Here is a 26280-nt window from a genome sequence, read left to right as displayed (position 1 = left end):
TGCAACAAGTGCACAATTTAGGTTTTATTATTTTTAGTGGAAACAAATGTGTCCGTCCAAAATACTCCAAAGCATAGTCCTTACTCAGTGGCTAAGCAATAGCAGTAAACAGCATTCCCAAAAGCAACATATATTGTAATTGAGGTATAAATTCATTTTAAAAAATAGGTAATGGTCCTATAATGTGAAGAACATTAGGGTTCTATGAATTTGCTTTGGATAGGCTTTTAAATGCGTTTCATATGGCTTCACAGGAACGTGCTGTAATATCCCCCTTTCACATTATCGAAATTATTCAACGTTCACTTTTATGTAAAATCGTCAACAATAACTACCTGTACCATTCCACTTAAAAAAAAAATAACATCGATGCTGAACACAGGACAATCTGAGGCAAAAAATAAAAAAAACAGTTATCTATCTTGGGCAGAATGCACAATCATTGTCACTGTACATCGCTAGATAAATGGCGCAGTGGCCGCGAGCACGTTCGTCATACGGCCGTGGATGTTCCGAGCGCGAGAGCTGTCAATCCCAGAGAGCCTTGCCACGGGAGCCGTTTTAATCAGCGCTCCGTCGGTCCCGCCCGCCACAGCCCACATCAATACCGCTTTTATGAGCTTGCTGAGAGCATCTACAGCCCTCCTCCCCCCCCCCCCCCTCCAAGCTCCTCATCATGCCGCTGATTAAAACGTCTCTCTCATCACGGTTACGGTTATGGTGCATCCTTCCCTCTGGCGCGGATCTTGACGGTGACAGTTTTACGAGCGATGTAATAACACTAACATCAGCGGTTCCATTTTTTTCCCACCATCTCTCTCTCGAATGGTATATAAGAATCCGTGTGTGAGGGCTCTCACACACCGCTTGCTCGCTCACTCACGCAGACGCTGCGCATGCACGCGCGCGTAACGGCATGCTCGTGATTTAAAACTGTGAGATCATTGATATTTTTCGTTGGCGAGTCATGTTGTTTCATATTAATACAGTCCTGTATCGTGATATTCTAGATGTGCAGTTAAAATAGAGTGTTGTATTTATTTAGGGTAAAAAAAAAATTGGACGTTTAAAAAAAAAGACACCCTGACAAATTGCGGAAGCAATTTCGGATGATAAATGTGCCGCTACATGCGATGCACATTCTTGCCGGTGCATGTGTGCGAAAGCGGAAAAAGATTACTATCTAGATTATTTATTAACATTATCATCTATGTAGACATGAAAATAAATTACAGATCTCAATTCAGCCCAAGGGTAGCAAGCCTTACACTGGCAAGGGCTAACTTATTTCCTGGAATTGAACAAGGCAATCTAGTTCCGAACAACATTACGTACCGTGGCCATGACCTTGCAGAATTGCTTCTAAAAAACTGTGCACTATTTTTTTTTTACCTCAATCTGACACACGTATGAGGAGGTAACACTCGAATCCTCTGCATAGTTGGATTCAATAATCCATTACTGTGCTGCCTTCTGCCGGTTACCTCACACGTTTTATTCTATGCGCAAACATATTATTTTACTTGCGACGTAGAGACACGATTTCATGCATCGGTGAGTTTGCGGACGTGAAATAATGTCATCTGCACGGCATGTCTGCGTTTATTTGCATATCCATGAGCTTTCGTTCGGGACTAGTTTAATGCATGGGGCTTTAGGGATTAGGATCATCATTCCAGGGCCTTGGATTCCAGGGTCGTAGATTTACGCTGGGTAATGTTGTATTTAATGGACAATTTGCTTTTGAAATTAGGCTTGCAGCCAATTATTAGGCTATTAAGGCATACTTTTTCAACCGAGGCTGAGAGAAATAAAGACGTCACAGTCACGTTGAAAAGTGCAGCAAAAAGAACAAGGGGAGCATCAATTATGATCGAGCTCTCACAAACGTTTCGCAGCTTTTCCACAGATCACTGAAATGCTGCGGTGCATTCTGCATTGCTTTCTAAATAAATACGTGAAAAAAAATAATGCTTTACTCACCTCAGACTCAATAAGACGTAGAATCAAACCAACAGATGGAATGCCGTCATCCCGAGTCTTCAAGACTTTACTCTGCAATACAATAAAATAAAACAGAATTTAGCTCAGTGTATTTGTGCGCTTTCTATTGGATTAAAAAACATAACTCATGTGGCCTCCAATCCACAGGTTTTGACTTTCGCTCTGCTGGGTTCATTCAAATGCGTCATGAATTGCAATTAACATTGCAGTAGAGTGATGGCTACAAGCAAACCAACAGCCGAGTGACTACCTTGTAATTATATTTTTTTAGGTCATGACCCACGATTTTATCTGGAAGATTTTAATAAAAATGCGGGTTATACAGGACATAAGGGCTGAGAGAGTATGTGCTTGCTATTGTTATTATCAGCTTTACTACTTTCACATATCCATCTAATTAGTGTGGTGATAATAATTACAAATTCATCCATCCATACCAATGTGTGCTATTAAAATCGGGCCCCAAGGAACTGTTAACGCTGTGGTGGAAAGATGTCGTAGATGTATCAGAGGTGCAACAACAGTGCTGTACTGAGTTATACGAAACACTCTAAATATCCATTGTTCTTGCAACATCAAAAATCCATACTTATGAGGAGGTAACGCTCAAATCCTCTGCACAGACGGATTCAAGAATCCACACTGTGCTGTCTACCGCTGGCTACCTTGCACATGTTATGCTATGAAAAACAAATTGTGCTATGTGTGACGTAGAGTTATATTTTTCTGCATCGGTGAGTTCGCAGACGTGAAATGATGTCACCTGCACGGCGTGTCTGTATTTGTTTGCATCTCTATGAGCTCTCTTCGGAGCTAGTTTAACGCAGGAGCCTAAGGAGCTGCATTCTAGAGCATCGGATTTTGAGCCCCCACCCACAATATATAAACAGCTTCCGAACGGTTGAAACGAAATACCGTTGCACTTTCATAAAACTACTCAAACTGAACAAATGTGCTCTGGTTCATCCAAAATCCACGTGATCGCCTCTACAGTACAGTAGTTGCATATCTTTACAACAGTGGGGCGGAGTTTGATTCATTTTGATTGGCATGGCTCTGCTATCCACTTAGTAGGCGGAGTCTTCTGCACAGGAGCAGAAAAGTGTTATCACTGAGCACACGTATCGATCGGTCGATCGTTAGGTTTTGACATAGAGATCCGTGGAAAATGCTTATATTTTTTGATTATCCACGATTTTGATTTATCCACAGCCGTCCTCCCCATCATTAGCGTGGAAAATCAAGAGTCAACTGTAAATATTTTATTAAAGCCAAAGCATCACTATGTGAATAACTAACAGTGTATATGCCAGCATTTCAAAAGTTTTCTTAATTTTTACTTTTATTTAGCTTCACATTTAAAAACTAGAACTTGATATAATCAGGGTAAACAATGGAGTGACTGGCTTCTGACTGTGAATGGCAGTGGTCAAACATGACACGCCAGGAATTGAATATCCAGAGGAGGCAATGAAAATTATAACTGCCCCAAGCAGTTATAAAATGTCGCCTCTGCTCTTAGACATTGTTAATCAAGGTGCTATGTTTATTTCCTTTTCTTCCTTGCCCCCTCTTCCTCCTCCTACGATTTGGCATTTTCAGTTTTTTGTACTCAAAAAAGACCCAACACGTTTGCCGTGTGATCCACGCTCGAGCGTACGTGAACGGGCACGCGGTCGAGGCGAATGCCCTGCTTGCAGCCCTCCTCCATGAGCCGGTGGTACATGTCGTCTCCTAGCGGCACCACCGAGATGCCAACGGGGCTGCCGGAGTGCCAGCTTGCAGCGTTCATCACTGCCACAAGAGAGAGCCGCCGAGGATTAAAAATACCTGGCCATCGAGAGCCCAGTTACGCCGCGCTCCGGCAGTCGTCTCCATTTGTGTTATCCCGTCGTTGCTTTGTGCCACAGTCGTGTGTGTCGGCTGTTGTTCCACACTTCTTTTTCTGCTAGCAGTGTGCCAAGTTTCACACGTTGAATGTAAAAAGTTTTTTTTTCTCCTCTATCAAATCAATGCCATTGACACGTTTTGGCAGCACACAAAGAGGCTTAGTTCAATCAAGCTGGGTTTGTGAAATAAGTTTATAAATGTGATTGGAAGCAATCGCCGCTGAAAAGCATTTGGCGGTGGATGTCATTATCGCCGCGAGTGATTGCGTTTGCTGTGAGAAGGCAATGAAATGTGTTGCAATTAATTGCACCTGTGCTAAGCTGGTAAAACTCTAAGATGAGCGCGGCATCAGCTGTAAAAGCGGTGGCACAATCTCTGCTGTGGAACAAGAAGGTATGGTCCCATTGGGGCTGCTCCTTAGGAAATCCTCCAGCTGAGACCTACAGGGGGGAGCACATATCACACGCTGGCATCAGATACTATGACGAACGTTCACACGCTGGTGGCATTAACGTTACATCTTAGCTTTTCGGTAGCACACACTCTATGGGGCTGTACATCTGAGGAGTGTCGTTTGTTTTTATTACGTGTTTAATTGAACCCCCGCAACACAAACGCGACAGAGAGTAAAGAAATCTGCGCGCGGGGAACGGAGTGTAATTTCACACGTGAGAATTTTATTGTTTTAGATATTTTTTTATTGTTTCCCTTCTACGTGACTTTACCAAAAGAGCCAAGAATATGAATCCCTGCAGTCACGAAAGCTTGAAATCAAAATTTGGAAATGTACTTATTTATCCGGGCCAGCCACACTGAGTCGTAGGACTCTTTCTCTGGAGGGTACTGCGTTGAGGCTGTTTGTTTTATTTTAAGATTTTTCAGCAAATAAATGATGAGCGTGTATACAAGTGGGAGGAAAACGGAGCACCCGGAGAAAACGCGTGTGTAATGTTCACATGCAATATATTTTTTTAAATTGTATCTTGCACTCCCTACATATTTTCGGCATAAAAAAACAACCTAACTTATTGACCGATGAAAGTAATTGTAAGTGACATGACCGCACGTTGACTTTGCTCTATACATTTCCGAACTGTGAACAATCATTTCAACTACACAGAACACACATTTGGCCCGAAGTTGGAATACTATTATTCCTCCCTCACTGTGCCTGATAGAATTCTACGTGAAGCAGTCGGGCTGATTGATGACCCAGCGCTCATCGATTAACTCCAGGTCACATGCTCATAGGTGGCCGGTCACCTCCTTATCACTCCGTAATCGCTACTGTAATCGTCCCGTGAACATCACTTTTTAATTCCTCCACCCATGTTGAGGATTTGGTGTATTGGAATGAATGTTTCATCTCATCCATACTCTGTTCAACCACCATACTGCAGGTTTCAAACACTTCTTTTCCTGCTTTTTCCCCTGACGCTGCTCGGCGTTGGAATTCACCCCTATCGTCTCTATTCCCAAATTCCCACAACCTTGCTCAATTCAAGAAACTACAGTACGAACTATTATCTATCTTAACTTCAATAAGCGCTGTTTGTTGCTGGCCACTTGGAATTTTGGGCTTTTGGGCCTGGGCTTTGCAACCATAATATCAATAAAAAATATATATTTTAGAAATGTAGACATCACTGCAGTGAAAGCAAAGCGAATGAAAGTGTTCGTACTAAACAATGGCACTGGGTGGAGTTAAACCTCTATTCGTTGGCCTCAGTCGTTGGTGAAAATTCCACATTCCTATGGCGGAGGGTCGTCTCTCAGCTGGACAAACACTATCATCCTATCATGTGAGCACAATTCTAAACATGAAAATATTTATATACTTAAACCACTCGTCATTTGTTGAAATTACTATCAGCAAAGTCATCATCATCAGCCATGACCAATCCACTGCTGGATGAAGGCTTGCACAAGCTGTTGCCATATCACAAGGTACTCTGTGTGTACAACAATCCACCTAACATAGGCACAGACGCTGATTTGATTGCTCCATCGCCACAGAGGACATTCTCCTCGGAGACCAATAATTTCTCACGAGTATGAATAGTGACTGCATAATTGAATCCCATTATCGTGGAGCGACAAAGCTCCCAAGCCATTACCTAACTATAACTGAACAAGAGAGTCATGTGCGAACCCACACCTCAGGTGACCTCTTCATTTGGTCAGGCAGAACACAAGCATGCCTATGAGGTTTCTTCCTCACACACAAATAAATCGCATGGCTTTACCCTCTGATTACCATCAACCCTTCAGCCTCCCCCATTTCATAATCCCTGCGTACGCCAATGCAAGATCCATAGTGGAAACCTAAGGATATTCTAACAAAATAATGAGGCCAAAAAAGGGTTTACCGGCAAACTGATTCTCTTAGGGATTGGATCAGTATTCTGAAGCTCAAAGCATTTCTCTGCATATTAAATTAAATATATTACCCAAAACTTACAATGCATGTTTTGCCTCAAGTCCTTTTATGTCACTTAAGATGCAGTATAATGATTTATTGTGTTAACAGTAACAGTCATTGGTAGGAATGCAAAAAAAATATGAAAAATTCACACTATGGCAGTGTCCAAAATCAACTGATATGTGGGCAGATGTAGTATCCACCGTATTAATATTATAGAATGTATTAGCCCTCTAAGCAGAGAATTTTGTAATATTTTATTTTCTAAGGAAGCAGTCAAACATTGTATGAATTTGAAGAGGACTATGCTAATCTGCATAGATTTTGTGTGTGTGTGCACAGGTGTCCCAACTTATAAGGACTAGGCATGTGACAATGCATCTATTTATCGAGTAAAATCATTTTTATATTCATGATGCAAGAATCGAATTGTGTGTGGGGAGCAGTAGTGAAGTAGTTAATGCGCTGCGCTACAAACCCGGCGACCCGAGTTTGATTCCCGCTCACGGCCACCACCAGTGACGATTATCTGAACCGGTCGTGGGCCTCCCCTAAGTCAACTCAACCTAAAATGAGTACCCGGTGCGATGTGTAAACATCACCACTGGGGAGACAAAGGCGGCCAGGCGTGGTGCTGGCCACCCACGCCCTCGTGTGCCGTGCCGGCCTTTATAGGTGCTCGCTAACAGCACTTGCCCCAACAGTCTGTTAAGGCCCTACGGGGAATCTTTGTCTTTGAATCCATTATTAATATTCAGGCTCACGGCCTGACCAAAAATGTACACATTACAGAACCAATTAAAAACAAAATAACGCACTTTGTATTTCTAAAGCGTATAATTGCAAATGTATCTCAAGACGCTGCGCAATACAGTTGGGACATCTATTACTGGGGACGATATATCTTTCAAGACTAAAGGCAGTCGGTCAAAGGCAGAGAAAATTAGCTTGAACATGAGCAGAGGCAGGAAGTCAACACCAACGAGATGGTAAAACATGGGACGAAAATAAATAATATATTCATGAACCAAAACGCACAACACCCCGATTCACGATGCTCCATCGATTCTCTTGGCGGAGGGGAATCATTCCGTGCCTAATGCGCAATTAGCCTGTGGAGCGTGGGGGGCACATTCATCGCTGGCTGTGGTTTTCTCGCTGGCTCGCATTATATCAGTACCTGCGGGTGGCCCTGGCTGGTCACCGTGTGGAATGCTGCCAAATGCTGCATGGGGAAATTAATTGTTGTTATGTTGATCCCGAAGGCCCTCGGAGTCCTTTGAAGCAGGGAGTTCCTTTGGCATAAAAATACACGTCACAAAAAAACTTTAGTTTTTCCACACATCTCCTATAGTTGTAGGGAAGGAGGCCTGCATAATAAAATAAGTTGTGGGGTAGGAATAAGATCTGAATGGTAAACAACAAAAGCAAACAAATTATTGGCACCATTTGAAATAATTGTCATGTGATATTATTCGGATTATCATACGACTCAGTAAGTAAGCCGCAACCCAAACTTGTACCCGGTGTGAGTAAAGTTATAAAAATATGGTCACGCACACACACAGACAGACACTTAATTGATTATAAGATGCACCCCCAGCTTTTGCTTTAAAATACAGGGGAAAGAAGTGTGCCTTATAATATGGAAAAAATGCAGTATGTGCTATAATGTGCCATATCTTTTAACAGAAAATTTGTATAATCTACTGCTGGAGTAAGGTCTCCTCATACCGTATCAGTTGTGGGGGATGTTTGTACATACTTTACCACGCAGGGCAGTGTGGATTGAATGGACGGGTACCCAGGACCGGTTTAGAGATCACTCACTACTTGTGTTAGCCGTGACCGGGAATGGAACTCAGGTAACTGGATTCAGAGCACAGTGTTCTGGGCACTATGCCACTGCTCCACCACCATGCCTTATGATGTTGCGTGTAAAATAAAAACAGCTGAAGCAAGGCTTTTTTATTATTATTATTACCTCTAAATCCCATAACTTGCTCCAGGGAGGCATATCCAATAAAACGACAGTCACGCTATGAAGAAGTGAAAAAGTCAAGTGTGCACACGCAAGCGTGCCTGCACGTGCCGTTGTGAAAATGGGAATTGGACATGCTACTTTGCTGTGGTCATCAGTGCGTCACTATCCCGCAGATCAGCACTATTAAATATAACGATTGCTCCTCGTCAAGTAAGGTACAAGTAAATGGAAGACACAAATTAGGTAGTTTGCAATAATGCAAGTGTTGCGTCAAACTATACATTTAACAGTAACCTTCGTCTATATTTATGTAATATAAAAGACACTGGAAAGCAAGACCCACGCAAAAATTGTGCCACGTATCACTAAAGTTACGCAAATCTGAACATACCCACACACCCAGCGGATAATAAGATGCACCTCCAACTCTTACTCTTGTCATGAATGATACAAGCGTCACCCAACTGCCACCCTTTAAGAATCCCAATTTGTGCAATGGACATAAATCATTCCCACTAAATCATAAACCTAATTTATTTTAGCTTTAAACCTGTAGCTGACGAAGTCGGGCACAATGCGGGCGGCGGCTAGGATGGGCCCTGCCGGATCCTTCAGGGGCACCTCTACGGCCCGTAGCAGCACCTGCCATGCAAAACAACATCCGTGTCAGCTACTCACTCTCAATGTGCAGTTGCCATACATTCTTAAAAATATATATTTTGAGGGGGAATTATACACATTATAGTTAATTGACCGTAAGCGGGCAGTTGTGGCGTCTTTAGACAGCTTGTGCGTGGCGATGTACTACCCAACTAACAGTTTTGTTTTTTGTAATTGTTTTTGTGTACTGCGTATGTAAACGTGTTGTCTTGTCTTAATACGCTCCTGCATTTAGACGCTTTATACATTTAAAGTTTCTAATTACTGGAGCAATATGATCGGTTCATTGGTATGAGCGAGATGGATGGTGGCATCACAAGACTGAGGGATTACAACAGTGTGGGGAGGCCTTCATCCAGCAGTGGATAGACAATGGCTGCTGCTGATGATGAGGTTGACATAGGATAATGTAATCCCATCTTTTTCAAAGTTGACTTTACATATGTATAATTTGGCAGAATCATCACGTAGATCCTTTGACATTTTCAGGTTACAGTGATAGAAAATAGATGAGTAAACGTATTGATTGAAGTTTATGCAATAGTTAACTCAAAATATAATGCATAAATACCAATTACTGTGAGTGTATTAAGCATTATACGAATTGTAGAACTACCACTGGACGTTCTGTTATTCGTTTATTTGCGCTGAAATAATTGTTTATCCTTTAGTCAGTGGGTGGTTACATATATATGATAATAAACAATGTATAGCCCCTTGCTAATCAACTGCTGGATGAAGGTCTCGCCACACCATATCAGTAACGGGGGTTGTTTGACCATACTTCACCATGCCGGTCAGTGCCAGTTTGTGAGGTGCGTGCCCAGGACCAGTTCAGATATTGCTCACAAGTGATGTTTATCCGTAGCCAGGAATCAAACTCGGGTGACTGAGTTCATAGAGCAGTGTGCGAACCACACTAACAATGCTCCACCAATGTACATATACACACTGTGCACTGATCCATCTCCCTGTGCATGTCCTTGACCCCAACCAACTGAGTTCCTTTCTTGATGTTTACCAATACTGACGAGTGTCCACAAACGCAAGTCAGCGGTAAAAATGAAATGTAAAATGAAAGGAATTACAGTCACATACATTAGTTACAACAGTCTATCCTACTCAAATTCTTTGCATTACATGTGCAATTTAAGCCAAGGCATCACAGGGTATTATCGTCATTCGGCAGTCTGCCTACTCCACAAAACACAATTTGATGCATATTTTAAAAAATTAGCATTTTTATGCTATGCTACAGAGGGATGGCCTGAATAAAAACCAATAGCCCAAATTTTGCTTTACACAAAATCAAATAAAACATGGCAATAAAACGAGCCAGGTATTGGTAGTTCATGTCTGAAGTACAATTGTGTTTTATGTGGGATTGGTGGATCGTGCATAGATCATCATGGTAATAATACACCAACCTGCAGGGCTAAGAGGTGGTCAGTAGGCGGCAGTACAGCAAGTAGGTTGCTAACATGTGTGGGTTTTTTTTTAGAAATATACACACATATATATGCGTGCGTTGTAATCCAAGTGGTCCAGATAATTCTCACATGAAAATCACTGCACACGATAAGGAATTGGCTAAACATTCCAAGAAGGACACATCCTGAGAAATTCCAGATGCATTCGAGGCTTTCATGGATAAGTAATGGACACTTGTTATTAGTCATCATCATCATCATCACCATCATCAACCAGGTCTCACAAAGCCTCTGCCAAATCTTGCAATCCTGCGATGCAGCAATAAACCTAGCACCTGCACAAGAGCGTATTCATCACTCCATCTCCTTGATGGGAATTCCTCTCGGATGTATTCTATTCCCTCGCCGCCACTCGATTTTTATTCTTGACCATCGGCCGTCATTCCCTCCAGCGACGCATCCCGGCCAAGCCCACTTACGTTTCTTCACAGCTTGAATTACGTCCTTAACCTGCAGATGTTCTCTAACAAACATGTTCATCTTTCAATCTCTTCGTGAAATTCCAACCGTCCATATCCCCATGCTTCTCTCCACACTTTATGGTTTTTGCATTATTTTTTTTTATATAATTCACCCTGGTGCTTGGCAGTAGAGCAAGGACGTTGTGAGTTCAAATCCCGGTTGCGGCTCGACTCGGCCACAATTACCCGTCCAGGGTCAATAAAATTACTATCACTTTCTAGATAAGTAAACATTAGTTGTCCTACGCAGATACTCGCCCCTGTCATAGGATAGCGGAATTCCCACCACTGGCTCAGGGCTGTGATCGGAGGATGAGCACCGCCTCAATGCTCGTTTGAGCAGGAAATCACTTTGTCTTCGATTTGTTTGGATCATTACTATTACGCCTGCTAAAATATTCTAACAGATGGAGGGGGGAGGGGGAGACATTTTGGCGTGGGGATTGAGGATTGTGCAGCCGTGCCTGACCTCCAAGCTGGTGAAGGCGAAGCCGTGCTGCCTGGGAATGGCCTTGCCCTTCCTCACCACGCTGGCAAACAGCCGGATCCCAACCGCGATCCGCTTGTCAGGCTGAGGGCACCCAGGACGTTTTTCGCAAGGGGTCATTCATTATCAAAACACATTTTTTACACGAGCGCTAAACGTGTCGTCATTCACGCATGCCACTACATGTGTGTCTGTTGTTGTTTTGTGTTTGTTGTGCATTCACGTGTGCGTTAAACATATTGTATAGCAAAAGCACGTGCCGAGCAGGTTTATTTAAATAACTTTTTCACGTAAATTTTTGCCATTTCATTGCAACAGTATGCATTCGTCAAAAAAGTTCACGTTTTCCAATTTAAAGACCGCATCTGTTGAGTAAGTCTATGCACGTATAACGTCAACTTTGCATTGTTTTGCAGATTATTCTACAGCCACGTTAAATTGCTTGCAAACGCGTACATTTAATTCAATTTGTTTGGCTACGTCAGGTGGTTGGAGGGTATTATGGCAGATCGTTATGCTTGTGAATCGTAATGAATAATGAATCATAATATTGGCTAAGAAAACCAACGTGTTCAGTCAAACAAAGCCGGTCTGCATTATTGCTGTGTTTCACGCATGTGTGCTTTGCTTTATTTACAAAGTAACTGACGGTTTTCAAGGCAAGGCCAATTATTTGTTTTGGTAAATACACGACAAAGTAGATAGTACTAGAAAACCAAGACATGCTTCTTTTCTACTGCCGTACATTATTGGAGCAGAAGTGACGTGGTGGCGAAATGGTTACTCCCTCGCCTGATATGCAGGAGGTCGTGGGTTCGATTCCCACCCTTAAACCTGTATATTTGGAGTTTGCACCTTCTCCCCGTGATTACGTGGATTTTTCTGCGGGCCCTCCAGTTTTTTCCTCCATATTTAGAAACAAGCGTTTGGAGTATTTGGCTGCTATACATTTCCACTTAGTCAAGCTATAAATTGTGGCCAGGTCATTGCTGAAAAAGAGCAGAACAACTGAGCGAACGAGACGTTTAATTTCAGCTGCATGCGTTGGACAAACAACAAAATACCTTGACCAGTTCCAGGTGGTAGTGGTGGAACGGTTGCAAATACCAGACCGGCAACCTATAGCTGACTAGAAGCTCCTTGGTGTTTTCATCTGCCACGTTCACCACCACCACTGTGCAGGAAATGGAAATGTTAGTTTAACACGTAGACTTTGGCGACCATTTAAGAACGAAACAGGAGGATCTCTCCACAAATAAGGCTGTCGCTTGATGTTGCTGGTTGTAATTACTGGCAAAACGTCGTACTCGAATTATAAATGTCGTGGGTTTACTCTCCAACACACCGGTGTGCTGCGCTCGTAACGAATTGACATGTTTTTGTTGACGTGACAAACCTTACTAATTGGCCGTGTTGGGTGGTGGCAGGTTTAACGACAAGTTTATATTTACGAGATCTAACCCAATCAAACCTCTATAAATGGAAATGTTTTTACATGGATGAACCTGCTCGGCAATACGACCGCACTTTTTGTGTCGTAAAATTTCGATTTAAAGCTTTCGTGACTGCAATGATTCATCTTCTTTGGTTCTTTCGGTAAAGTCACGTAGAATGAGAATAAAATAATAAATTGATTATTGTGTTATTTTTGTGTCGTGTTTGTTTTATCGATATGAAAGGGTCATATAGAGGACATAATTCAAAACATCTGTCCACAAGGGGCTGTCGAATACGTGTAAAAGACAACAAAATAACACTGGGGAAGTGGTGGCACAGGAATAATAATTACAAGCCTGACTACCTGAGTTCAATTCCTGGGCCATGCCTAACGTCAGTGAATCGTGGTATCTTAGCCGGTTCTGCACCCTCCCCAATGCTTACTCTCAGGGAAGCCTCGTTGGTTTAAAAAATATATATTTTTTCGTGTGTAGTTTGTTGTCCCCCCCCCACACCTCCGATTAGCACGGTTGGCTAAGTACGGTGCAAAAGAAGTTCAACATAGATACATACATGCATACATGGCAGACTTCATCCAGCAGTGGATTGACAAAGTACTCTAAATTATATTAGTATAAAAAAGACACTTACCTAACAGGCTTATTTTAAAGATTAACATATTAATGTGAAAAGAACACTTGTTTCGCTTCGGGCATCCCATGATGACAGATTATCTCTGTGTATAGATCATATACAACGCACATTGCACAATACACGAAAACCTGTGCTAGTGCTCTCGAATAGAAACTATGACAATACTGATTTAAAGCTTTCGTGACTGCAGTCATTCATATTCTTAGCTCTTTCGGTAAAGTCACGTTGAACAGAAACAATAAAATAATAAAATATATATAAATAAAATTTGCTTTATATATTTTAATATATATTTTATTATTTTATTGTTTCCCTTCAACGTGACTTTACCGAAAGAGCTAAGAATATAACAATACTAACAAATGTGTCCGTGTATAAAATGAATACTCTTTTGTTGACTCGATGGATTTATACCACTACAATACAGACGTTTACAGAATGTAGTTTAATACATCGTGTGTGGGTATCCCCTCGTGTATTGAAATAGGTCGGATTTTGATTATCACGCATTGTGAATATAAATTATCTCAACGGGACATAATTATAGATATCCTTCACCTTCATCAGTGTAAGTGTTTTTTTTTTAAAACGTCACAACTTGGTCATATAGTTTAATTTTGTTTAAACAAATTCTGTAAGTTACAGCCCCCTTGTCAATCACCTGTTGGATCCATGAATGGAATTTGTAGAATAAGTTTTCAAGAGCATCAAGAAGGCTATTGTGTGTCTCCGGTGTCAAAAGCAGTGTCGGGATTAAGTATAATGAGGTGTGACTACAGGAAAGATGACCATTGACCACGTGATGAGAGGCAGTCTCATCTGAAAGGCCAGTATATAAGCCGGGTTAAATTGGGTTGAGTGGACAATCGAGTGTCAACTGCTCGACTAAGTATGGGTGACTCTTTCAGATACTTCGCTGTGGATTGGTACGCAAGATTATACCATCGTAGCTGAGATCGGGGATTTGGTTCAAGTGAGATTTTTTTTTCCTCAGGACGGAGGTAATGGCAGCAATTTAGAGGTGCAGAAGGTAATACGTAAATAAATAATGTTCCGCTTTAGGGCAAAAAAAACAATCAGCTTTGGGGGAAAATGTTTGATTCAAGCCGGCATTTCAGTTTCGCTAATCCAATTCAATGGCTGCAGACAATTTCCAGGGGACACCCGCAGAGAGATTCGGAGAGAGGCATTCATGGGTAAATGCATTTCAAGTTCATGCCTGAAAAATGGCTAAGCCCTGCTGAATGAGAATGAAAATTGGGACATAAATGTGACACAAGAGCCAGCCACAAAGCCAGTCACATCACGATAGACAGCTCTTAGTATGTCAATCATAAATGACGAACGTGGCTGTTCAGTCGGCCTGAAGGTCATATTTCATTCCTCAACATTTACATGTTGAAATAATTTATTCCAATTACCCCATACCCAAATATTCTTATTTATATTAGCCATGGTTCACAACAATACAAATGGGCTGAGAAATGTTGGTCTGAAAGTGGTTTTGTTTTTAATCCAACTCTTGGGCACAAACGCACATGGTACTTATCGAGAGTTATTCCAGTAAGCTTGCAGGCGGTAACAAACTAACAATCAGAATCCAAATGTGTTAAGACGGCGTGGCCAGGTTTAAGCACACAAAGAGGTAATAAGCAGGCCACCTGCAGTGCCCGGAAATGACAGCATACGGTAAGCCGGCAACCAAATGTGGGGAATGAACGACAGAAAATTAGTAGAAACTGAATTGGATACGGTACATGTAGGGCCATGTCAAGTAAGTGCGAGGTTTTGGGATAATACATTTTCCAGGAGCCAATTCCTATTTGGTGGAACAGCAAATGTAGGAATTTTTAGTTAGAGGTACCTCGTAGATCTAGGTACAATACTAGGTTTTCATGCACTAAGTCCAAAGGTTATCTCAGCTCTCTATATATGTATAGTGACTGACTCAGAGACACTAAGAGTAGGAGTCACTCTGTTTATTAACACGGCCTAACAGTTCACACTTGGTAACTACGGCTCCCAGTCAGGACAGCTGGTAGACTGCCTGACTGACGACGCCGAGATGGTGAAGACGGAGACGACGGTGAAGACTCCAGCAGCAGCACGACGGGGATCCCACTCCAAACGACAGCCCCGAGGTCCCCTGCCGGAGCCCCTCTTATACTGTCAGCGTAGCCTGGCTCCGCCCCCGGCCACGCCCCCTTCTGGAACCTACTAGCGGGTTCTCGATGTGCCCCTTCCGTAACCTTTACCCTCGATCCCTCTCTGGTCTATCACGTGGCCTGCTGTCAGTCAGGGCTGCTGTAAGTTGCAGATCCCCTTCCCTGCCAGCAGCCAGCGCTATGCTGCTACGTGACCAATTCTATGTCACTACATATGCATAGCCATATAGGAGACGTTCAAAGTCAAAGTGGTCAGATTCTCAACATTTGCAAGTGTTCATCTTCATCGGTGGAAACTGAGCCAGTGGTTGAAATTCAATAATGCTATGGGAGGGTATAGACTCTCCGTAACACAACTATTGTTGAATTTTAAAAAGTAGCATTAATTTTATCACCCCCCAAATAGGTGATGGACTGTCAACCCACAATCCAAGCGTATTCCACTGATTGTGAGTGCAAATTTGCTAGCATACAATGAGGAGAGGGATTGGAAAGCGCATATTTCCGCTTAGAATAAAAATATCTAACCACGACATAGCCCTCTGTGGCACTGCACAAGGCAGTAGCAATGTGCAATGTGCGCACTTGTTTATACAGAAAGAGGAATACATGAAACACATGCATGAGAAAATATATGCAGGTTAATAACATAATTCAAACGATTCAAAGAAAAAGTGGGCTTTGGCAGGACACTTCGTTAGAAGTGTTGACCAATGGTCACGAATAATAACGGAGTGTCAGCCAAGTGACAGAACATGTCTGAGAGGGTACCAACCGAGGAGATGGAGCAATGAAATATCACCTGGTGTGCAGGTGCTATGTGGATTATTACTTCGCAGCAATTGCGAGAGGTGGCAGCCGCTTGGAGAGGGCTTCATCCAGCAGTGGATTAATAATGACTGATGATGTTCATGATGATGACCACAACGATTATGCACCTGTTTATTAAACCATACCTTCATCATCTGCTTTGTTCTCGTCTATCTCCACACTGACGGTCTCCTCCCACGAAGGCGAGTGTGTGGGATGGCTGCTTGCGTGCGTCACGCCCTGGGCTGCCCTGCTCTGCTGCTCGTCTGTGTCACTCTTTCTGCCGGTGCAAACAATTCCACAACCAGGAATAAATATCGTCCAAATGAATGTTTTCCAACGTGCGTTTTTTTCCTCTTTTTTAGATAGCATACGTAGGTTGAAGATATCGCGTTGCATTGCTCGAAGGGATTATGAGCTATGGTCAAGAATAATGATGGAGTGGCGGCTAAGGAATGGATGCGTCCGCTGTGGAAGGGAAGGAAGAAATCCGCAAGTGAGGTGGGTGTCAGGATCAGAGGAAAGGGCGAATATAATTGTGTTTTTACAAATGTACACTTACAATGAAAATATGTAAAACTTAACACATACTGTACCATGCTCTTTAGGGATTAATTTATAATCTAATATTTAACAGTCCCCCCCCCCTCAAACCCCAACCCCCCTCAGAAATATTTTCTCAAGAGCTTGGCTCACAAACAGCTTCGGTTTAAATTAAGCCCTGGTAGTGGTCATGGTATTGATACACTTTCACCCACAATGGGAACGTGGCATTTCCATCAGTGCCTCACGGTCACCAGTGGAGATCAGCATAGATCCCGTGGTGATTTGAGAATGGAGATGCTGACCCTTTTCCAGTCTGAATCGGTTTTTTTTACAAGTTCAATGTCATCAGGTGACTGCTGCATCTTTTTTTTTCCCTGCCTACTCCAATTATAAATTACAGGGTGGTATACAAATAAGTACAGATTGTTTTATTTTACCTTTGTTTTTGTATGTTTTGTTAAACTTGTATAATTACTAAATGTAAAATTGGCCCATAGTGCTAAAGACCATCAGATTAATTAATTTAATGTTTCAGGCATTAACACTACTCTTCATATAATGCAAAACCACATCTGAACAGTGTCCATTCATAAACTATTAATTCGACCCATTTAAGAGCCAATTGATTATTTTTCTCCATCGTTCCTGCATTGTCCCTGCTTAGTACGATATTTTCTTTGGTTGTGTTTAAAAAAAAGACATCGCAATGAAAAAAAATACAATGAGCGAATAGCACACGCAGTTTTGCCTAGTGCCATTCGCGTGTTGCTTTCAATTTGTGCTTCCGTAAATCCTGTGGCAAATTCCCTGTTCACACTGCCACGATGGAGCCATCTGTAATTGAATGCTAATACCAGCAATGCATTCCAGAAGCACAAACCGAGTCAGATGACTTCAAATCCCTTTAATTGGGCAAACAAGCCGAGAGGCAGGCTGGGCTCAGACGGCTGGCTAACAGAGGGTCCTTGTGTGTAGGCAGTCTCGGGGGGAGTTCAGCCTTATCCCTGTGATGTAATATTTATGGCCTGGACCTCCACGCGCTCCCTCTCAAAACACCAACTATGCGCACACGATAACCTCAAGCGTGAGCCGAGGCTCTCCAAAAGGGATTAACGGTGGCCTCTCCTTCCCTTCGCAAATATTCATCAGCCAATTAGCAGATCAGTTGGTTCCATGCCTAGAGGTATGAGCACATATGGTTGGATTCCAGGTCAGATTTTCAATTCTTAGCTCCAGCTGTATAAAATAGCACGGCTTTCCTATTTGCCACTTTACAGTAAAAAAATTTCTCACGCACAGAGTAAATCTTCGGGTTATTTAAATCGCGTGCGCATCTTATTCATTTCCCCTACCACAAAGTAATTTTGCTGGTGCAGAAATGTGTTGGCTTAAGTCATTAAAGTGCATTGGCAAGGTGAAGGGAATTTCCATTAAAATCAGTCGGAGAACATAAGCGAGGCATACAATCAATATTAAAACCAGACCAGGCCTAATGAAAAATTGATGACACCTCACTTCCTTCCACAGTCTGGGCTGTGCCTGAAGGCCATGATGTTTTTTTTTTAAATGGAAAATTGTTACATGTAAATTACATACATACAGGATTCAGTCCCAAACACATGTGGAATTTAATCGTTTTGACTACTCAAAAATTATACGTGCTCAGAAATGAGCAAACCACCTTATATGTCAGTAATGTGCAAGTTAGTAATGTACAAGTTAGTAATGTACAAGTTAGTAATGTACAAGCTAAAATATTTTCCTTTGTTTCATGAAGCTATAAATATGACGAAATACTGTTTTACGTTGATGTTTTCTGTGGCATTTTCAAACCGAAAAAGCATGTAAGTATAAGTGTATGTAAAACATTTTTAAAAGATATTCAAATGCTAGCCGTTTGAACGGGGTACAATTCACAGCCCTTCACTGCCATGCAATAATTCCCATTATAAAATAACATGACCTGTTTAATTGCTATAATGTCATTGCCAATAAGATAAATACTGCGAGTTGTAATTTTTTAAAGGGGTACTGAAATAGCATGCATTGTTAAACAAAAACAACAAAACTGAAAATAATCAGTTTTGGTGATCGATGTGACTGTCCCGAAAGTGGATATGAATTCAAATCACAGTGCATAGTCCATCAGGTGAGAGCAGATATTTCACTTGTTTATACCACGGTGATAATCGGAGGTGCTGGGGGAAGGAAACAAACTAGACACCATAAGAAGTTCTAAAGAAATGGGTTTACAATCTAGATTTAAAAGTTAATCGTTCCGGTAACTTCCTAATATCGGAAGGAGGAGCACTCCAGATGGCCGCAGAAGCTGCATCTGAGACCACGTGACGCAGTGACCGTCTTTGTTCGATGGTTAGTCAAAAGACACTGCGAGTTTGCGTGATGGTTTAAAATGTGGCCAATAACAGTGAATTATGTGATAACCTTTGGAAATGAGTGGGTTATTAATATAACTCACTCTTATCAAACAAGTAAATAAAAAGGCACGACTAAAGTTTTTTTATTTACTTTAGGTTTTACCAATGTATGCTCTGATCCATGGAAAAGCATTAATGTATTCAAATTGCTACTAAGCGCCCCCTGTTGAACAAGATTTAGACACGGTGCAACTAACGTTTGAGCTACAAAACACGCAGGATAAATAAATGGGAAGAATATCTCGCGATACCAGAAGAAGGGAGAACTACATATACTATAAGTGCATCTTGTTGTTGTTATACAACTGACAAAAATACCGGAGCTATAAGTGTCCCAGGAAGATTACCCAGGACAACTACCTCAAAACAGAGAGAGCATTCTGGGAAAACTGAGAGGGGTGGCAAGCCTCGGCAAAACTCGCACTTAAGCCGAAACACGTGCCCTCCTTAAACGTCTTGAGCCCACTCGCTGCCTAAAACGCCGTGGACACCACCCACCAGCACAATATCCACACCACTATTGTACACGGCGTTGTTGTTGTTATCACGTGACGATGATAAGGGTTGGAATTCAGACTCATCGGTTAATGAATCGGCTCACATTATGTGCCCTGAATGACGCGCGCAAGAAGCGGCGTGTGGCCAACGTTGTTTATACTGTATTGAAATGGGTTCACATAGCCCACATCGACCTTAAAGTCAATACGATTCAAGGCACACGATGTACACATTTGACGCTTGAGTCGAATCTCATTCCTGGTTTGCGACAATCCGAAGAATCGCCGAGGGTGAATCGTTCCACTGTCCCATGACAATAAACTTCACAATCATTGGTCGTGACAAATTTAATCAGATCCTTATAAATGACTGAAATAACTTGTTAACCATGAGATAATCCCATTCATTTTCATGCTTTTTGTTTACGCACAATGAACATTCCGATACTGTCATATTTTTGTGTGTGTAATATATATGCTTTGTGCCAAAATAAGAGTTCAGTGGTAGCTGCACTTAAATATACCCCGAACGGTTGCCAATCATACATTGTGGCCAACATCGCAAGCTTAGGAGTGGCAATATCATCTCAATGGAAATTTGCACTAATCTCACAGGCACTTGCATACGACTGTCTCACTGACAACAGCGCAGACGAAAGATGAAAATGTCAAATCAAGACACGTGCATTTGTGAACAATTTTTAAGGCATCGGTACGAAATGCGCGCACGCTCCCGCATTTCCGAATACCAATGTGAGACGTGAACACGACTGAACAACGACGCCTCGGACAACGAGGAAGGCGGGTTCGTGCCTCTGCATGCACCCGAGCCTCTCATCTGCAGCCTGTCTATGTCCCGGCCCAAATAAAAGTTTAATGAAGCGGCGCATTGGGGACAAAGCTGATGATTTGCCGATGAGGTGGAGACGGACGTGCCGCTCCCCGTCTCTGAAGAGCAACGTAGTCGATTTGCAAAGCCAATGGGAAGGGATCAATATGCCTTCCATTATGGCCAAGGAATTTAGCAACAACATAGATTGGTGTTTAAGCACTGGTCTAATTGGCAGCGTTATCCAATATCTTTGGATAATGATGATAATGAAGATTGCGCGGGTCTTCTAGGTGTAATGTGTTAATAACATCCGAAAGGGCTCGTGACGTGATGGTAAAATGTCAATACGCAGTGCATTGCGGATTGCAGCAAACGAGCAAACAGGTATCACGTGCTTTAGTTTTAAAATAAAGTCCCTGCGTAAGCCTTATTATCTACAAATGGAATACGACAAGTCAAAATAAAGTCGTCCTATTTTGTGAATTCCTCGGGCTGCCAAGCCACATCAGGGTTGCACAGCTGTGTGTCAGATCAACTGTCTAAGGCCCTGCAGTGTGCGGCTTTTGCTCTGTCAAGTGCCAAACTCGTCACTATAGAGACCTGGAATGGAGGTCAAATGAAAGTGGGGTGCAAGAAATGGGCTTCTGAGTCGGTGGGATTTAAACAAAGGCAGGGGCTGTCTCGCCGGCTGTCTAAACACAGTCAGCAGCGAAGTCGTTGAGTGAGTGAGGAGGAAGAAATGCAATACCTCCAATGCCTCATCAATAACATCGAGTGACATTCACAGAGAGCAATTATCGCTTGTGGTCAAAATCCTAAATATCATCTTATTTGTCTGTAATATTTGCGCATGTTAAGACTCAATATGTGTACTTGAAAGTTTATTAGCAGCCAATTATACAACAGAATATCAAAAATGTTTTACTTTTTTTCGATTTAAAGCTTTCGTGACTGCAGGGATTCATATTCTGGGTTCTTTTGGTAAAGTCACGTAGAATGGGAATAAAATAATAATAATAACAGAATAAGATTCTCACGACGTTTCGGCCACAACACAAGTAGCCTTCCTCAGGTGAAGAAACAGGACTGTCCGGAAGACAGCGCTGTCTTCCGGACAGTCCTGTTCTCACGACGTTTCGGCCACAACACAAGTAGCCTTCCTCAGGTGAAGAAACAGAACTGTCCGGAAGACAGCGCTGTTATTATTATTTTTATTATTTTATTCCCATTCTACGTGGCTTTACCGAAAGAACCCAGAAGATGTTTTACTTTTGTTATATAATGCCACGTATATAATTTACTTATTTATATTTTATCTACCAGTCATACATTTTGAGAAAACTGACCTCTTTCCAACATTTTTAATACATTTGACAACATTCCTGCATCACAATCGAGCATATACGTGGTGCCAGAACTAAGTGGTTGAAATATTGGCAACATATTCCTTGTGGCATTATCAGCAGAATGTCAGGCTTGGGGCTTGTTGGTCATACTTCACCACGTCAGTCAATGAATCAGCGAAGGGGGGGGGAGATGCACCAGAACTGGTTCACGTATCATTCCGTTTAGAGCAGTGGTTCTTAACCTGGGGTGCACGCACCCCCCGGTGATGCGAGGTGCCCTTTCTGGAGGTGCGAGACATGGCCACCTTTTTTAAGAAGGTAAATCATCGAAAGACAAATTAAGCACGGGCACGTAGGTACAATTACTTTGTTTCATCACACCCTCTATGTATTTATTATTAATATTTGTTTCACGATTAGAGAGCCAAAGGGGTGCAAGGCTGCAGTAAAGATTAAACAACTGCTGCTTTAGAGGGATGAAACTCACCTGAGAAAATATGAACACTACCAGGTATATGTGGTGAGTTTGGTTTAATCAGCCGAGCTCAACCTGCTGTTTAATTATCCTATTTTTTTTACAATGGACGATACCTTGCGGACGACATATATAATATGCACCTCCATTCCTCACAACATTCCCGGCACAGCATTTAAACAGCCGATACAGACATTACACGTAGGGCAGTGGTGGAGAACCTATGCCCTATGATTGCACATCACGCGGCCCGCACAGCCACGTGACGCCTTCGATATTTATCCACCGCTGCACCTTAGCCGCACTCATCGGGTACGAGAGGGGGGCCCACTTTCGACGTGGCGATACCGCATCCATAAATTCGGCACGCTCAGTTACATCTGACCAACGCATGCGGTAATGTGCGGTCTCGCCTTTGGCGACGCCAAATTTTAAAGTCCTCTTCGGCGGTCGGTATAGGAAACAGTTCCACCCCCCGCCGCCGCCGCCGGCGCCGCCATCCCCGATATAGAGCAAGGAGCGAGATGGCGGTAATGAGGGATGATCTCCGCGCTTGCGTGACGCGCAGCACTTACACGGCGGCGAATGGCCGCGGGACCCCTCCGTCGCTCGGCGGGGGCAGGCTGCTCACGCCGTGGAGAATGAGCGTCACCGTCTCCTTGCCCGGGCGCGACACGTGGCAGGAATTTGTGGCAGCATTGACGGGCGGCTCCGAGGGCCTCGCCGCTCTCTCCATTACCTGGGCCAGATGAATATTTCACATTGCTAAGGCACTGTGCATGCTCGATAGATTCACACACACACACGTACAAGTTACGGCGAGTGACATTGACAATCAAAAGCGATGGCAATTGTAAACATTGAGGTTAGTGTTGGTGCCAAATTTAAATTATTCTTTTTGTTCCATGTAGGAATTGTGCATTTATCTGTGCTGAATTATTGGCAATTAAGCTCGGTTTTTTTCATGCACTATGGTTCAGCACAACTTGATGCAATTGTATGCAGTGAGACAGTCGATGGTGTTGGTTTCAACATGCAGTAGTGCAAATTAAGGTTTTGAAATATTAATGAGTAGGTATGCATTACATGAACATGTAGGAAAAAAATCCGATGGTAGTTATCCAACTCTCCCGTATTTTGCAGTAGATTATTTTTCAGTCACGGACAAATTTCTCAAAACAAACCCCATAATTCTTGACAAATCACTTCACGTGCAGGTGCTTGGTGGATTGTTTAATCACAGGATTGTGAGAGGTGTTGGTGACTTAGGGGGGAACTTCATCCAGCAGTGGATTGACGATGGCTTATGATTATGAACATTTTTGACGTAATTACTCTTGTTAGGGGTATGAGTAATGTAATTTAAAGCACACTCAATTTACTAACATAATCATTTCCTCAATAAATGCCACTCCTGATTCTCTTCACACATGGAAATATTACAACAATAAATGCGGCTATTTTAATACCATTTCCAACGGTTCTCTTGACATCGCTGAATTATATATTAAAATGCAATTGTTTTGAGCAGTGAGATTATTTCCATATGCCTATGATTTTAGTTGTTGTTTTTTACCGAGTGAAACTAAACATGTGCCAACATATTTTCTACAAATGTTTACGAATAGGTTATAATATTTTTTATATTAATTATTGAACGAGAAGTCTTACGGCTTTTGGTACTGAAGGCCGCGTTTGATTCCTCACCCCATGGCTAACATCAGTGCCGAGTGAAATGTGAAGAATTGATATTAATCTGTGATTTTATGCATCGTTCCACCCCTAATATCAATACATATGCAAATGTGTCTCTGCTTCAGAATGTATCTGAGGTTAAAACTAAAACATTTTATCCCGAATGAATCCATGACTGGGTGTCACTCAGAAGCCCCTCTCTGGTACAGGGCTCCTACAGCCACAGGTGTTGCTGATGAAAAAACTTGTCTCAGAATCAAAACATCCTCTGTGGTTCTTTGGGTAAAGTCACGTAGGTATAAAACGAAAATAAATCACGACGTTTCGATTGCAACACAAGCAATCATCATCAGGTGGGAAAACCACAGCAAGAACATTTTTGCTGAAGTGAATTTTTTTCTTGCTGTGGTTTTCCCACCTGATGATGATTGCTTGTGTTGCAATCGAAACGTCGTGGCTTATTTTTATTTTATACCTACGTGACTTTACCGAAAGAACCAAAGAGTATGGATTCCTGCAGTCACGAAAGCTTCAAATCTAAATCAAATCATCGTGAGTGTAATCTCAGATGGGGGGGGGGGGCGGGATCATGCCTTCCTCCAATCACATCTCTGTATTTGAAGATACTGGTTCCCACCAGAGGAAAAATGAAGCTTATATCACTAGCCTCGGGGCACCAATGAGCATGAGCACCATCTCATGTGTGTTGAACTTCTTTTGCACCGTACCTAGACCAACCATGCTAATCGGAAGTGTGGGGGAAGGACAACAAAACTCAGAACAAAAATCAGTTCGAGACAAGTGAGTTTTCAACATATATTTAAAAGTGCATAGCTCCAGTGGCTTCATAATATCGGAAGGAAGAATGTTCCACACGGCCGCAGAAGCACTTCTGAAAGCAAGCGATTTAGTGGCCATCTTTGTTAGATGGGTAGTCAAACAAGCATCTCCTAATGCTTGTTTGACTCTTGAAACACTGAACAGTTTTTTTTTACAATTGGGTCTATGTCCAAATGACCTGGAATGCACCCAATTCCATCAAATATCAGAAATAAAGCAGGGTTGAGGCCAGATATTTGCTGGATGGGTGACCAGCATTCACAAACAGGTTGCTAAAGGAGGCTGCCAGACTACATGGTGGGTAGCAGAGGGCAGTGCAGAAAAATAAATAAACCTTGTACTATACTGCTCTGCTCCTACTTCTATGATGCCCGCATTCACTAGGACGTACTTATTCAGTCCGGTGCCCACGTTTTTATTCAGCATATGGTCAAATAACCCCACACAGCCGAGGAAGGTCCTAATCCAGCAGTGGATTCACGAAAGGCTGTAAATATACAAGTACTGTATATAAATAGCAATTGAACATTTCTTTAAAAAAATGATTGAGCCAACCAACTTACGACTCATGCCATTATAAGTTAAATTGTCAAAAGTATCAGAAATATTGCAAATCTATAATGTGCCAGGGGGTGCTGCACCTTCTCCAAACTTTGTACTTATTCCTCATCTTATATTCTTGGTTCTTTCGGTAAAGTCACCACGTAAAAGGGAAACAATAAAATAATAAAAATATAAAACAATAAAATTATCACGACGTTTCCACTGCAACACAAGCAATCATCATCAGGTGTGAAACCCACAGCAAGAAAATTTGAAAAAACCACAGCCACTTTTTTTCAAAATTTCTTGCTGTGGTTTTCACACCTGATGATGATTGTTTGTGTTCCAGTCGAAACGTCGTGAGAATTTTGTTTTATATATTTTTTTTTATTTTATTGTTTCCCTTCTACGTGACTTTACCGAAAGAACCAAGCATATGAATCCCTGCAGTCACGAAAGCTTTAAATCGAAATGTATTCCTCATCTATTTTAAAATACACTCTTGCTTCCCCTCAATCCCAATAGACCGGTCAGTTTTGTCAGCCATGTGCTCGCATCCTAAATGCAGAATATTCATGAGGTTCGATCCTCTCATTTCCCAGAA

The 26280-nt window shown here is 42.2% G+C and overlaps 1 protein-coding gene across 3 annotated transcripts in view; it reads right to left on the bottom strand.

Moving 5' to 3' along the window:
- Positions 1 to 26280, bottom strand: part of LOC116939182 (coiled-coil domain-containing protein 33-like) — a 95066-nt gene that overhangs the window by 26258 nt on the left and 42528 nt on the right. For all 3 annotated transcript variants that reach the window (XM_032947288.2, XM_076066508.1, XM_076066509.1), the window contains exons 5-13: positions 23174 to 23337; positions 16611 to 16744; positions 12463 to 12572; positions 11381 to 11482; positions 8851 to 8942; positions 7497 to 7611; positions 4205 to 4334; positions 3665 to 3798; positions 1984 to 2055 (exon numbers count right to left, since the gene is read on the bottom strand). In XM_032947288.2, the coding sequence (XP_032803179.2) occupies positions 1984 to 2055; positions 3665 to 3798; positions 4205 to 4334; positions 7497 to 7611; positions 8851 to 8942; positions 11381 to 11482; positions 12463 to 12572; positions 16611 to 16744; positions 23174 to 23337 (1053 nt within the window). The remainder of the gene's footprint in view (positions 1 to 1983; positions 2056 to 3664; positions 3799 to 4204; positions 4335 to 7496; positions 7612 to 8850; positions 8943 to 11380; positions 11483 to 12462; positions 12573 to 16610; positions 16745 to 23173; positions 23338 to 26280) is intronic.

This window comes from Petromyzon marinus, chromosome 1 (genome assembly GCF_048934315.1).
Source record: "Petromyzon marinus isolate PM22_M1 ecotype Great Lakes invasive population chromosome 1, UKy_Petmar_22M1.pri1.0, whole genome shotgun sequence".
In the NCBI taxonomy this organism is placed as follows: Eukaryota; Metazoa; Chordata; class Hyperoartia; order Petromyzontiformes; family Petromyzontidae; genus Petromyzon; species Petromyzon marinus.
Note: the sequence above shows the minus strand (reverse complement) of the source record. Positions and strands in the feature narration are given on the sequence as shown.